The sequence below is a fragment of the Strix uralensis genome, chromosome 6 (assembly GCF_047716275.1).
Source record: "Strix uralensis isolate ZFMK-TIS-50842 chromosome 6, bStrUra1, whole genome shotgun sequence".
NCBI classification, from domain to species: Eukaryota; Metazoa; Chordata; class Aves; order Strigiformes; family Strigidae; genus Strix; species Strix uralensis.
This window is the reverse complement of record NC_133977.1, coordinates 43,628,360-43,642,997: the sequence shown is the minus strand read 5'-3', so window position 1 is coordinate 43,642,997 and position 14,638 is coordinate 43,628,360. Positions and strand designations below refer to the sequence as shown.

General features: G+C 42.0%; 2 protein-coding genes across 6 annotated transcripts in view; one reads left to right on the top strand and one right to left on the bottom strand.

The window, feature by feature from the left end:
* NEB (nebulin) overlaps positions 1–2,697 on the top strand; it is a 156,091-nt gene extending 153,394 nt beyond the window's left edge. The window contains exons 158-160 of the mRNA XM_074873845.1: positions 692–841; positions 1,104–1,213; positions 1,858–2,697. Of these exons, the coding sequence (XP_074729946.1) occupies positions 692–841; positions 1,104–1,213; positions 1,858–2,031 (434 nt within the window). The 3' untranslated portion in view covers positions 2,032–2,697. The remainder of the gene's footprint in view (positions 1–691; positions 842–1,103; positions 1,214–1,857) is intronic.
* Positions 2,698–3,471: 774 nt separating this feature from the next.
* The window catches only part of RIF1 (replication timing regulatory factor 1), a 37,185-nt gene continuing 26,018 nt past the window's right edge, over positions 3,472–14,638 (bottom strand). For 3 of the 5 annotated variants that reach the window (XM_074873847.1, XM_074873851.1, XM_074873850.1), the window contains 11 exons: positions 14,244–14,387; positions 13,360–13,502; positions 12,251–12,340; positions 12,112–12,166; positions 7,961–10,729; positions 7,299–7,439; positions 6,955–7,032; positions 6,749–6,864; positions 5,885–6,038; positions 5,485–5,593; positions 3,472–4,632 (listed from right to left, as the gene is read on the bottom strand). In XM_074873847.1, coding sequence (XP_074729948.1) covers positions 4,412–4,632; positions 5,485–5,593; positions 5,885–6,038; positions 6,749–6,864; positions 6,955–7,032; positions 7,299–7,439; positions 7,961–10,729; positions 12,112–12,166; positions 12,251–12,340; positions 13,360–13,502; positions 14,244–14,387 — 4,020 coding nt within the window. In that variant the 3' untranslated portion in view covers positions 3,472–4,411. The remainder of the gene's footprint in view (positions 4,633–5,484; positions 5,594–5,884; positions 6,039–6,748; positions 6,865–6,954; positions 7,033–7,298; positions 7,440–7,960; positions 10,730–12,111; positions 12,167–12,250; positions 12,341–13,359; positions 13,503–14,243; positions 14,388–14,638) is intronic. The other 2 variants (XM_074873848.1, XM_074873849.1) reach the window with 2 other exon arrangements.

Sequence of the window (14,638 nt, the reverse complement as noted above, 5' to 3'; positions counted from 1 at the left end):
TAATGTACCTGGATTTCTCTTATTTCTCAAAAAATATTAATTTTATTGTTAATGTTGATCTAACACAGGCCTGAAGAGGATTGCTTACACGATCCACAGATGACTGTAACACATGCTTCATTTTTAAATAACTTTAAAAATACTGTTCCTCAAATTACATTTTTTTTAAAAAAAAAAACCTCCTTTCCTGCAAATTGTTTGAGAACAGATGTGTCCTGATAGAAAAGAGTCTGGGGCATGGCTGAGGTTGTGTCAGCTGAAGGAAAGCATGGGATCATTGGAATAAAAGTTTTGGAAGTAGCTAACGCTAAAGGGGAGGAGGGTGGAGAAAGAAATATTCTGAATAGTAAAGATAACAGGGTCATCATAACTGTGCCTGTTTGAGCAGACCTTCAGCACAGTGAATACTTTTTAAAAGCACTGCCAAATACCCTGGTGTAACCTTAAAAATAAGACTGTGATTAATTCACATGCTTTTCCCCATAGTCTGTAAAATACAGTAACTAATTCTGCTTTTCTACTCCTAGAAGCACACAACTCCTGTGGGTTTGGTAACAAGGGTAGAGAGCTTTGGGTGTTTTTAGAGTATGTACGGGACCCAGATGTAAGGATGTGTGTGTATAGACAGAGTAATGTGTGTGTACATACCTATCTATGTCTCCTAACAAAGGCAGGGCCTTTCTCCTTGCAGTCCAAGCCCAGCGCCGCAGCCGGGAGCACTCCCGCTCTGCCAGCGCCTTGAGCCTCAGTGGCGGCGATGAGAAATCCGAGCCCTCGGACGGCGTGGAGCAACATCTGTCCTACTACAGCAACGGGGGCTGCTTTACCACCACCGCAACAGGTAGGAGCAGACCAACAGTGCCCTTTACTCACCCGTGAGGACAGAGGGGATGCAGAGTAGCTGGCAGGGCAGCACTTCCTTTTGCCAGGAAAAAGCACACAAGTACCCCTGCAAAAGGTGGAGTTATGGACGTAACCAACAGCTGTGAAGTTGTATTTCAGTGGCAGATTTAACCTCTCCTATGATCTTTATTATTCAGAGCAACTCTAATCCTATTGCCAAGTCTGCAATAAACAATACAAAACATATTTTCCTCTTGTAGTGGGCTACAAACACGTTAAAACCATCGAGTTACCCCAACAACGGTCATCATCAGTTGCCACCCAGCAAACAACGGTGTCATCAGTTCCTTCTCACCCCTCTACTGCTGGGGTAAGTACCACTGGTCATGTGTGTTTTGAGACACAGTCCCAAGCTCACTGCAGGAGTTCATTTAATTGCTGATGGTACACGCTCTGTCGTGCTCCAGACCGTGTCACACCAGGGTTGAGGCTGTGGTACAAACCATGTGAGGGTGTAACAACTCCACAGAAAGGGAACAGACCTGCCCCTGTTCTTCAAAACTTTAAATTAACACTTTTTCCTACTCCTGAGATTAAGTCTTAGAGTAGCTGCATGACAAGGGGTATAGCTTTGCCTCCCCCCAAGAGCTGCTGGGAGGCAGCACCTTAATGTTACAGCTGGAGCTACCTGGGGCTGATAACTGCTCCAGTACACACTGACACCATCTTCTTCAGCTTCGGCATCACTAACACTCCAGCTCCAGCCATGGTACTCAGGTAATGAAGGTACTTGGGTAATGAGAAGAAACATTTTGTGATCTGAAAAGAGGCAACCGGAAAGACCAGCTGATCCTACTATCAGCTGTACTTTTAGAACACTGAAATGAGTTAAAACATGGCTTGCCCTGAGCCTCCTCTTACATCCCGATTCTCAGCAGCAGCTGTGGCTGCCACTGCAGGGCTCTAAACCTGTCTCTTGTTTTTCACTCCCCCTTCCTTTCTTAAAACCAACAGAAGACCTACCAGGCCATGTATGACTACATGGCAGCTGATGCTGATGAGGTTTCCTTCAAAGATGGGGACACGATTGTGAACGTACAAGCCATTGATGAAGGCTGGATGTTCGGCACCGTCCAGAGGACCGGCAAGACGGGCATGCTGCCAGCCAACTACGTAGAAGCTGTCTAAGCCAAACCCCGCCGTTCCCAAAGGCGTATCCGCATGGCCCGGACTCCGCCTGAGAAAAGGGTTTGTAACGCTTTTTCTGAAGTGCCTTATTGTCTTCCATGCTGATAGTGCCTTAGGAACCACGAGGTGAAAAACAAAAAAAGTAACTGCAGAGCAAAATACTCTTGAAACATCCTTTCATAATATTTTTGAAAACCACCTGCAAACACACTACTAGGCCCTGCTCATTAGAACAGTATTTCTTCCCATGTCAAAAAAAAACCAAACCATTTTTTTAAACATTGCCTGGACTTTCAAACATTTCACCATCACAGACCATCACAACATTTAACTGTGCTGGAACTGCAATCCAGTTCCCTATCTCTGAAATTCTATACATGGACTTAAGACTACCAACTATTACTTTATGCATTCTCTCCTAAAAACGAGTATTTTTCTGGACTATTCTAAAATGTTTGAATGTGCTCACTTATTTTCTATATATGCAACATTTAAGCTTAGTATCATAAACCAATATTTAGCTGGGGGGGTGGAATCCCAACCAACCCAAACACCTTTCCTGTTTGTTAAGCTCTTACGCAGGTGTTTTTCATGCAACTGTTCTGGGGTCAAAAGCTGTTATTACTTGTAAATTAGTGACTAAATAAAGCTGATGTTTCTGCAGTATGTTTGGTGTAGTCACTTGTGCTGAGGAGCAGGATTCACTCACAACAAACCCGTTTTGTTCAGAAAAACTCTGAGAAAGGGAAAGAACCCAGAAGGTGATGGAGGATGCAACAGCCACAATGAAGTCAAAGAGAGGGGCTGGACAAATTATTTCTTACCTTGACAGGGTGGTTATCTGCTTCATCTGCTGAAGCATCAGGTACCAGCCAGTCTCCAAGAAGGAAGGAAATAAGAAATCACTGTACACTGTGTCCAAGAGAGACTACAAAGATTAAAAAGCAGGTAACAGTAGGCATTGCAACATTGACTCAAAGGGAATTTCATTCCAAGGAGATTCAAAAGGAATTCACAGCACATCATGGTAACAACAGGGTTCAGGATTCCTACTGAAGGGTGTTAAAGACATTAACACCCTTTTGCTGCTTTAGGAACATCCTTATCTGTACAGGTCCCTGGGTACAACAGTTGAACAAGCCTAAGCAGGCAGAATCAGAACCAAAATAACATTTTCAAGAAAGCAAGAAAATCCACAGACAACTCACATTACAGCTCTCAGACACCTCTTTGTCATGTTTGTTTTCTTGACAAGATGCATGAACAGGGCAAAGAATATTTGTCTTGCTGCCAAGATACAACCCTGTCCCTGAGGATCTGCTCCTCCCTCAGGCAGCAGCAATGACCTTCCAAGGTCCTTCCCAACCTTGTGAATCCAAAGCAATGTTGGGGGGTGGGGAAATAAAACCAACCAAACCACCAGACAAGGACATCAACAAGTTTGGGAACTATTTGCTGTTTTATTTGCTCACATGTAACTTCTAAAAGGACCTGCAGCAATTCCTTTCAATAAACATCCCTTTTGGTAGCTACAGTACAATATATACATATTCCATTTCCAGAGTAAAACCCAAGAACTCTCTCTGAAGGTCTGAGAAGCAGCAATGCATTCCATGCAATTAAAGTCATAAATTATTAACCAACATTTGCCATGATAAGTCTGTACATAATATACAACGAGCTCCTGGCACACCCATTCGTTTCCCCAAGGGAAAAAAGTCTTCTCCACAGAACTGCTGCAAACAAAGAACATGGGAAAAAGCCTGAGAAGTTCTGCAAAGTCTTTCACCCTTAAGAGTACATTTCATTATCAGCTTCTTAGTGTGATTCTTAGAAAAATACATGCAAAAATAGATGTCACCCAGTTGTCAAATATCAGGCTCCTGGACTGTTGCAAGGAATTAAGCTCAGCTTATCTCAGTCAAAAACAGTGTGGGAAGAGCCAGTGTCAGCCACGTTAAAGGAAACAAACAGGGGCAGCAGCTGAGCAGAGCTGCGAGATCCATCTCTCACCAAATAGTAAGAGCTTGCAGCACTAAGAACACTTCGGATTTGAAAATATAATTTAAAGTACTCTGTTGGTTTGGTTTCACAGTCTTTGCTATTGCACAACTTTATCAAGTTTTCTTTCACTGCCTGAAAGAAATATGCATAGCAATACGATACAAATACCTCTAACAGGGAGTAAGCAATCCCACAAATCAGAACAAAAAATAAAAAACCCGAGGAAAAAAAACAAACCAAAATACATTTTGTTCATATAGGTGTTAAAAAAATCTTCTATAGTACAAAATGCACAGTTTAAGGAATAATTCACCAGTAAGAAAAGCAGGTTTTTGGGAAAAAAACAAAATCCTCCTTACTCGGAAATGATAAGCAACTAATCAGAACTTTCATGGGGTGGCGATTTCCAGCGGGACTGCAGGTTTTTCATGATACAGTTTGTCATGCCAACAAGTTTTTCTTGCATCTCAAAAAGTTGGCTTCCTGAGTAGCCGTGAAGATCTTCAGTGGTCAGCTGAGCAGCAAGGGTGTCGATCTGGCTCAGAAGATCTGCTGCAGGCTGGTCATTTGTGCTCAGGACAACTGGTTCAATCAAATCTGAAACGGAAGGAACATAGGGCAGGGCAGTCCAGGCCTTTGGATTTAAATCTAGAATTGTGTTGTAGCTTCTTTTGTACAAAGTGACATCATTTGATCAGTCTACACAGCATTTGTTCCACACACAGTGAGAGCTGCTGACAAAGGCAGCCCTCAGAACTCCACGCTACCCTTCTTTATGGTGACTTTCATTATATTGTACAATAAAACTAAGGACAGAAATGAAGGTATTCCATCAAATTCAGATACTGCCAGTGTTCTTTGAGACATGCTACCCCAAAGTCCAACTTTTAAACTGGACAGCTGAGAGGTTACTCCCGAGTTCTTTGTTCCCCAGTAAACCAAATGCTTCAAGTATCTCGTAGGGAGAACAAACGCGATTCCTCTGTTGGAGCTATCAGGCCAAACTCCTCAAATGCACAGAATTCCCATAAAAATCGGGTATCCAGGGAATCATGCCCCTCCTATCCCACCCCCTCAGGGCAAATCTCCACTTCACCTTGTTTCTGTGCACACCCAGAACGACAGCAGTTACCACGAATTCAACAGCACAGGAGATGTACCCGGGTTAAGACTCAGAAAATTAAGCACTTAGGCAGGGCTCTAATTTGTTCTTTGCGTGCTTATGCTACCTTGTTTAGGGAAACCAGCATCTCTCCCTCCAAATATGTAACAAGTTTTAAAAAGCTGTTGCTACAGGGCTTCATAAAGTGGCTAACTCAAATCACCTATCTAATGTGCTAATATTGGCTATTAACACACAAAAAGATCAAGTGATCCCCTTACGAGAGGAGGAAAGCAGCAATACAGCAGGAACATCCAAATCCTAAGCAAAAAGCTGGCAGTAGGTACCTGTTGCAAGTTTTTCTTCATCTACAGGAAGAGCTTTATCCTCTACGTTATTTACAGATTTCTCTGCGTCTTCAAGCACCGCTATTTCCTCAAATCCTCGAGATTTTACCTGAAGATTTATTTGGAGAGAACAAGCGATGTGTTTTCAGAGGGAGAAAAAAAAAAAAAGATTACAGGGTAGGACACATTTTAACCTCATAATAAGTACAATCATTATTCCCTTGAATAACACAGTAACCAAGTCATCCATTCCTTCAATTCCCATGTGACTTTGACAGGCAGCAATCACATTTTAAAGTGCTATTTCTAACGGGGGGAAAAACCCTATTATTACTTGTAATGGATGTGAGCAGTTCATTAGGCTAATGATGGCTTTTTGGGTACCAAAATCGAACTTTACCTGCTGTTCATGATATCCCTTAAGAGCTTTTTTAACATTGGAAACTTTTGGAGAGCGGATGGGAAGAGTTTTGATTTCTGATGCTGTCAGAGTACTCAGATCACCCACTGTCTTGATGTTCTTTGCTCGAATGAGCTGCCCCAAGCCTCTGGCGCTGCAGCAGGGGAAGAAAGAAAAATGGTTTATTACGCTGGGAATCGTGTCCTTTCTGCCTGGCACGGTGGAGCAGAAGGAAATATTACACGAATGCCGAATCACATGCACGTAAGCGAAGGAAAGACCAAAATGGAAGTGACATTCTCTCTGCAGAAACGCACCTTTTTGCAGTTTATCCTATAGCCACCAGAGAACAGCATTCTGAAGCCCACTCATACATAATGTCAGTGGAAAGAAACGGAGCCAAGCGCACCAGAAAAGGCCGTTCTGAGCAGCTCCCACTGCACATCTATGGTTTGTTGTGCCAAGTCACCAAAACTCAGATCGAAAACCAAACTAGCTGAGCACCTGGCCTTCGTACATTTGAAATGTAGATTGTTTTTTCGAAAATCTCACTTCGCCTTCTATACACAGAAAGCGCCACCTGCTTCGTCACAGACCACTGAGATCAGTCTGCTCTGCCACATAAAGTTCCCTGTGATGCCAGGTGAAAGCTTTTCACAGTCTTTAAAAAACCCAACTTGAATAATTCTAGAATAAAGTCTCTCCCCCACCAAACCAATCTCCCTCCTTTTAAAAAAATTTGGCAAAAGATGTCTCAAAGTCATCACATTTTGCATCAGAAAATTTGGATTCAGGAAGAATTCAGTTCAGTAAGAATTCAGTTTCTATTAAAATGTCCATCTTCAAAAGCAACACTCCACTTACCATATGTTTGATGTAATCTGAGGTAAAATGACATCGACTGGTGCTTTGCAGCCAACCAAGGCAGGATACACACATTCTGTAGGGCAAGTCATTGACTCCTTTGCCATTTCTGTAATCTTGAATAATACAGAAAAATTATTAAATTAACTATTACACAACTGAATACAAGAAAAAAATAGAGATACATGAACCAAAGCACTTCTTACTAAACACTTCTTTGAGCTCTTAAATTTAGGGTTACGAGATCCTGGGGACAGAAATCCTTTGGTTGGAGTGGTAATATGCTGGATAGAAAAAGAGGAAAAAAATATCTCTCAGGATCACAGGAATTTAGTTAATTGTAAGATTCTAGCTACCTAGATCTCAGAGTGCATTTGCCTTCAGAAAGTAACAGAACGAGTCAGGCTAAACCAGTTACAACTCCTTCTTACACTGAGGGATTCTCTGCTCCTTCACAAGTGACTATGAACATGCACTAATGGAACATTACCCACGGTACATGAGACATGCAAGCACTGACGACATACAGAACACACGTAACGGAATTTACCTTAGCCTGGATATTAGATAAAATTTTAAGACTTCGGGAAGATGGTGAAGAAGAATGGGATCTAATGACAGGGCTTCTCCTATCTATGTCATCTGCCAGTCCTTCTTGATAAATTGGATTTGCAAAAGAGACTCGACGAATCTGTTTTGAGAGAAGGAGTTTTTATAGCACAAACTCAAACCACCACACTCTGGTGGAGTCCGTCTGAGGAGACAAAACAGCTCAGTTTGCAATAAAGCCATTAAAGTTCGTGAATGACACAGATGACATTTCACCCACGGACAGAAACCATGACTTCCTTATTGCTAAAGGACACACTGGATGCATTTTGTAAAAAGTTACTCAAAATCCAGTGGGCAAAACCCTGACGACGTAGGCAGTGGTTTTGCAGCAACATTTGTTGCACTGCCACCCAGGGAAGCAGATTAGGCTCTGGTGCTCTGTTTCAAAAAGAAAACTCCCCACCCCAAGCCCCGAAAATGCCAACCTGTCAGTGCTTGCACATTCCAAAAAAGAAAAATCTGTAAAACTTTATTTTTCACTGTAAATGATCTTATGCTACAGTCAGCAATTCCACGTATTATTACGCTACAGGCACCATTCCATAGCCGTTATGAACTGAATGAACTGTGAGGATCACATCACGAATCACATGGCAATACCTTATTAGCTGGCGACAGGGAATCATCCTCTTGTGTCCTTTTTACACCTCTCTTTAAAATACTAGTGGATGGTGAAGCTGAAGGAGACCACATGCAGCGTACCTGCATACCATTAGGGCTTCCATTAACTAACGCTAAAGAATCATGATTTTCCAGCTTCTGAGGTGAATCCACACTGCTGTTTTCTACTGCATCTTCTTTGTCTAAGGCCACATTTTCAGGCACTGTCACTTCAGTGTCCACCAATTCCTCCTTCTCTCTATCTTGAATAATAGAAGTTTCTCCTACAGCGTTCTCAGCGTCTTTATTGTCCTGATTGCTTTCTAGCTCATTCATCTGGTTTTTCTCAGGTTTTCTAACCATCAGTGCCTCAGGCCTCTCCTCCAGCTGGCCGTTCTGACCCACTTCTTCCTTTTCTGTAGCTGCTGGCTCTTCGCTCCGCTGCCCTTCAGCCAGCCAGGTCTCACCAGGGTCAATCAAAACACGCTCAGACTGTTCGGTTCGGTCATTCTGATCAGCAGGTTCTTCTTTTCCTCCCACTACGCAGTCTGCAGTGTCACCTGCCCTACACTCCATATTCTCCAGATCCTCCTCCATGCCAACACTCCTGCCTGGCAGGTTATTCTCAGACCTTCCCTCGCTCTCCGAGTTTGATGCACGGGGTTCCTTAGAAGGATGCAGCGGAGTGCTCATTGCACAGGGCGCCATGGACAAGCTCTCATCAAAGTTTGCATTACTGGACACCTCTGATGGATTTACAGATAGTTGAACTGGGGTGGTTTGGGGCTTGTTCGCTTCATAGGCATTCACAGTTTTTGATTCAGTAAACGACATCGCTTGCTGCTTGGGCTTTTTACAACAGCAATCAGAGTTCCTTAGTTTTTTCAGCCTTTTGCTTCTTTTGTGCTGACACTCGGGTATTTGCAAAGAGGAAAGATCACCACCTGAAGCATTTGCTCCTGGTACATATTCAGGCAGAACAGCTGAACAAGAGTCTTCTAGGTGTGTTTCCTTCTCAAGGAGTTTATTCTCCTCTGCTGCTTTCAAATTTTGATCAGATGCAGACAGGTTGCTGGAGGATTCCATCAGGGCACTGCTCTTGTTTTGTTCCACATCCATGTTCCGTGCAGCAGGCGAGTTCTCCGTGCTGACAGACCCCACAGCTTTGCTCACATCTGTAGGAGCTACTTGGTTTTCCAGGTCACACGGTTCAGCCATCTGTGCAGCATCTGTGCTGACTTCACAGCTCAGTTCCCCTTTATTTGTTTCCAACAGATTCTTCATTTCGTTTCCTTGGGAAGACACCTCATGGCTGCGGCTTCCTGGCTGTGGATCTTTCAATTTACCTTCAAGAGAATCACTTCTATTTTTCAATTTTGCATATTTTTTCTTCCTTGGGCCTTCCTCCTTGGTCTCAGAGCCATCAGCCTCTGAGTTTTCAATGCTGGAAAGCAATCCCTGCGAAGCTCTTCTGGTGTGGTACCGTGGGCGTTCAATCTTCTTCTGACTGACTGTACTCGAGCTACAGTCCTGACCCTCTGTGTCAGTCCTCAAGTTATCTTCTGACCTCCTAGCTCTTCTGTTCGCTTCCTCATCAAGGGCCCTTGAAGCAGGAGACTCCTTTGAGCTTGAGTCCTCTGCAGCAGGTCTCTCAGGGTGACTGCTTTCTTTCTTATTTGCATTTTCTGTAGCTTTCCCAGAAACTGCTTCCTGCTTTTGGGATCCATCTTTAGTCTGTGGCACCTTCTTCTGCCCAGATTTTTCATCGTCTTTACGTCTGTCTTTCTTTTGGTGGTTGTCTTCCTTATCTTGACTACTTGCTGTACTTTCTACAGTTTCTGACCGTCGCCTTGAAGAACGTCTTAGTACTTTTTGATTAGGAGACACATGTGAAACCTGGCTATCCTCTTCTGTTACCTGGTCAGATGACACTGTTGTCTCTGGGGGTGTATTCTCTTTAGAATCCGTATCTAATGCGTGGGCCCTTTCTATTTCTGCTAGGGTATCTTCTATTTTTTTAATTTCTACTTCTGTAGAAAGGAGAGCTTGGGACTGAGCAAGGAGAACATGTTCGATGCAGTCTACTGTAGAAGATAGTTCAGAAATATTTTCCATGCTGTTGGAAGCAGAAGACTCTTGGGTGCTTTTCTCTTGTTCTGACCTAATGACCTTGTTCTTTCCTTGCTGTTCCAGTTTAGTCTGCCTGCGAGTCAGCCTTCGTATCGCAGTAAATATTTGGTCAGACTCAGATTTTAAAGCCTTTTTATTTTCTTCTCCAGATTTTTCTGGTTTAGCACTAGTCCTGCACCCATTCGTACTTTCCAGTTTAGCTGCCACAGAAGCACTTCCAGACATCTCAGACGAGCTGTTTAATGCTGAAAGGCTACCGGGTCTGGTCCCTGAGCTACCAAATTTCTCCAAAGTAATAAAAGACTGCCGTCGGCTTGTGGGCTGCGGCGTTCCAGAGATTATGTCACTTGAAGTTGAACTGCTGCTGATATTTGAAGTGTTTTCGTTCCCTAAGGGCCCCTTTGAGGCGGTTTCCACATTACTTTTTTCTACTCCCTCTCCACCTGATGGCTCCCCCAGAATCATTTTGGCTGTATCCCTTTTTGACTCCCCCTCGCTGTTTAAAGCTGAGCTCTCCTCCATGTGAGTAACGGATGACTCTCTCACACAGGTGATGTTCTCAAGAGCGTTATCTGATCCGCAGCCCTCCATGATTTCGTCTGATTTGTTGGTGCATCCTTCACTCTTTGCATCTTCTTCCTGTCCCAAAAACATGAACAGCAAAGTGCTGTAGTTTTTCTATGAACATAAAAAAATAGCTCTGGTGGAATAGAAAACATCCACCAGGTTTGTCAAACCACCCTTTCTACAAATTATTTCATTATCTGTCCTTCTGTAATTATACAAGACAAAGATGGTGTAGTTGGAAACTGCCAATGCTAGGTTAACAGTTGGACTAGATGATCTTCAAGGTCCTTTCCAACCTAGATGATTCTGTGATTTTATTTTTTTTTAATCCCATTTAATTCCACAACATGAAGAACTGCAAAAGTGTTCTAAGTTTTGCCAGAGATATTAACAAACCTGCTACTAAAACAGTTTTTATGAAAAATCTGCTGTATTTTACCTGCTGTCTGTTCTGCACTACAGCTGATCAAGTTAGCTGTTCAGCCAACTCCTCTCCAAAAGGGAATACATCTTTATTTAGAGTTAGCAATTTATTTTTTTCATCCCAAAATCTACTACTTAATCCCCCTCAAGCCCTTACAGCTTCATCCAAAAGCAGTTCAGAATGTGGACACACAGCTAAGGTGATTAAAAGCACTGTCCACTGGAGTCATATAGAAATCAACATGAGGACTTTTAAAAGTGAAAATAGTTCCAGAAAATCACGATGTGTACCAAATGCCTCTGCTGAGGAAAAAAGGTGTTACGGAAGAGAACACAACAGTGTTACGAGTGCCAGTGTAAAGCGAGGCAGTTAAAGGATTCTTAGAACAGCATCAAAGCAAGTCACAGTCAGCCTGTGCTACAGCTTTCTGGTATTTTTACCCCAATAAAATATTTAATAGTCAGTGGTGGGACACAGGACATCACTGATCGGTAAATCCCTGTAATACCTGTATCTGTGTAACAAAACTTAAATACATCCACACTAAAACTAGTTATATAAACCCTCCCATTTTGAAATTGTCAAAATGCTTAATGATCAGCCCTGTCTAGTGTAAATGATATAAAGCAGAACACAGCACAAAGAGCACTCAATGGTATTAAATTCAATCTGGTGATGAGAATGAAATACAAACCACAAAAAAAAAAGCTCTCGGTGTATCTAGAGTCACAGACTCTGGGTCAATATTAATCAGCTGTGGAAAAAAATAGAGGAAGCCCGAGAAAAAGAAGATATTCTCAAGAGTCTTACAGGTTAATCAATACAGAGACAGGAAGTTACTCCTGTGAGCCAGTACATTAGGGGGTACATTTTTCTGCTTGAAGAGTTTCCAAATCAATCTTAAAACCACATTTTAACCAGTAATCAAAGAGTTTGGCCATTAATTACCACAGCTACTAATATGAAAAAAACACCACTGGTATGATTGTAATTCTGATAGCTTAATTACCATTAGACAATGAGAAATTACCTGAGGCTCGTTTTTAGTATCTTCTTTTGCATTTTCTATTAAAGATGACTTTTCCCTAGAACAGAATTTACTTTATGTTAGAAGTGTTGCAGAAAAAGGGGGGACACCTTTAACATATATACTGGCCATCTTTACTTACAAAGAATCCTCTTGGCTTTGAGTATACTGAGAAAATAATGTACTATCTTGTGATGTGTCCAAATTGTTGTACATAACAGGAATACCAACTCTGAAACAAACCCGGAAATGGGAAGTCAGACGCTTTTTTTAAAAAAATAAAAGAATAGGGAAATGTAACGCATTAAATCACAAGAGCATGGATACTCGTATGAAGTGGACTGAACTTTCAGACTCTCAAGACTACTCAAACTGCTACAAGTGCGTAAGTAGGGACTTGCTGCCCAAAACACAGGGCAGGAGGCCTTGGGTACTAGGAGACTGCGCGACCACACGCTCTGCTCCCTGTTCTGGGCAGAAAAGGCACAATACTGGAACCAGCTGCTACAGGCTCCCGCTCCAACTGCCAGAGCAAACTGCCAAGTGGATGCAGATCATCATTTATCTCCAGGCCACTATTTTTAGTTGCATTTTTTTTTTTTATAGTTTCAAACATGCTTTGGGGGGAAAAAAGCTGTGACTGGGATCCCACTCTGCAAAGAACTCATCAACACATGCTCACTATATAATGCAGCTGAGTTCCTGTCAAGTACTACAGTACACAAGTTTTGTTTACACTGTGTTTTTGCTGCCCGCATACAGAAAATACTCTAGTATTATCTTCTCACATTAAAAAGAGGACAATTCCAAAGATTCCCTTCCAATTAAGATGAGTCTTGGGAATATCCTAATTTCCAATATGCCGCTGACATAAGACTTCTCTTCAAATTTAGAAGCCTTTCCTTCAGATCAGGTAAAAAAAACCCTTTCATTTCCATGTTTTAAGAAAAACGACATCTTCCATTTCACATTGCAAGTAGAGTCATGAAGTAAAAATGTCAACTCCAAATGACCAAACTCCAAACAGATAACAGAGTATATTTAATCAAAATAGGAAATGCAGATCAGAGAATAATTTGGATGCTTTAAAACAGCAAAGCAATGAACTTTGTTAGCTTTAAACTTTGTAACTTGTATGGAGGAGTAAGACTTAATTACCTATAGTAGGCTGAGATACAGGAATTGAAGTTATGTCAATCTGACATACTCAATGTAATGACACTTCACATTAACGCAGAATAAATTACAGACCTCTTTGACCTAAGCACTTCTTTTTGATGTTCTGTCAGTATTCTTGCTTTTGTTTCTAGAGGAATAAACACAAAATCAGCAGATTTCTCCTCTTCCCAAAGTATCTCACTTTTAGTCTTCGAAGATGAAAATTCTAGTTTCAACTAGAGAAAGGAAAAAAAACCTGGGTTAGAAACAAAATAGAGAAATTGGAAGTGTTTTCATAGTCCAGATACAGCCATCCTTAAACAGGGAACAGTCCTCAACTGCAGTTCTTTCAGCACAATCATCAGCACAAATCCCTCACTAGGTGCTGATTTGCTTCAGGAGTGATTTCTACCCCCCCACCCCCCCCCCAACACTACCACCTCGGGGGGATTCTGCAACCCCTCCTCCCTGCCTTGACGTGCCTTCTGCACTTCCTTCAGTGCCCTGAAGCTCAAATGCTGTAAGAGGTGAAGGTACCTCAATACTCACAAAGGTTATTATTTACTGTTCTTTACTAAATCAGAGGTTCCTTACAAATACAACACCCTTCTCTACCTAGTGCATGTGACAGATTTGGAGCATGCAGTACAGGTCTACCAAACCCAAGATCCACCTCAACACCCAACTGTCACCACCTGCAACCAGACCAAGGTGTGAATTTTCTACCTGGTTGCTACTCCTCCCATCCATCAAGCAGCCCTCCACGATCCCTCCTTAAAACTCAGCAATCTGTAAACTTGGCAGAGAATTTTAACAGGAAAATTAATTAAAGCGTGCTCTACCGTGTAAGTTTGAAAGAAAAATACTTCAGCATCACAAAATTCGTTTATTTTTCTGAGAATTTACAGCAGCACACAGGATGTTCTGCTGCAGAACATCATGGATTTGATCCTGTCACACCCATCTGAACGCCTTACCTTTGCGGGCGTTACGTGCACATCACTGGACTTGTCTTTCACTTCGGTTTTTAGTTCATTTGTCCGTGCCAATATAAAGTCTTGTTTTTGACCCAACTTTACTTCCATTCCACTTATCTTTGCATCCAGCTGTGAATTTTCCATCTACTCAAATAAAAATACACTGAATGCATTGTATGAAGAAACTCCAAGCTCACAAACTCATCCTGAGATGCATTAATTTTGACAACTAAACCATCCCACGCTCCCATTTTCCTCTAAATTACATAGAGGACAACTTAAAAAAATTTGTTATTTCAAACAAGCTAGTAGAACTCCAAATTTAAAATGCCTAAACTGTTAAGAACCAGCTCAAGTCTTTTGACTGTGCTTACGCAGCATAGTTTATCATTCCA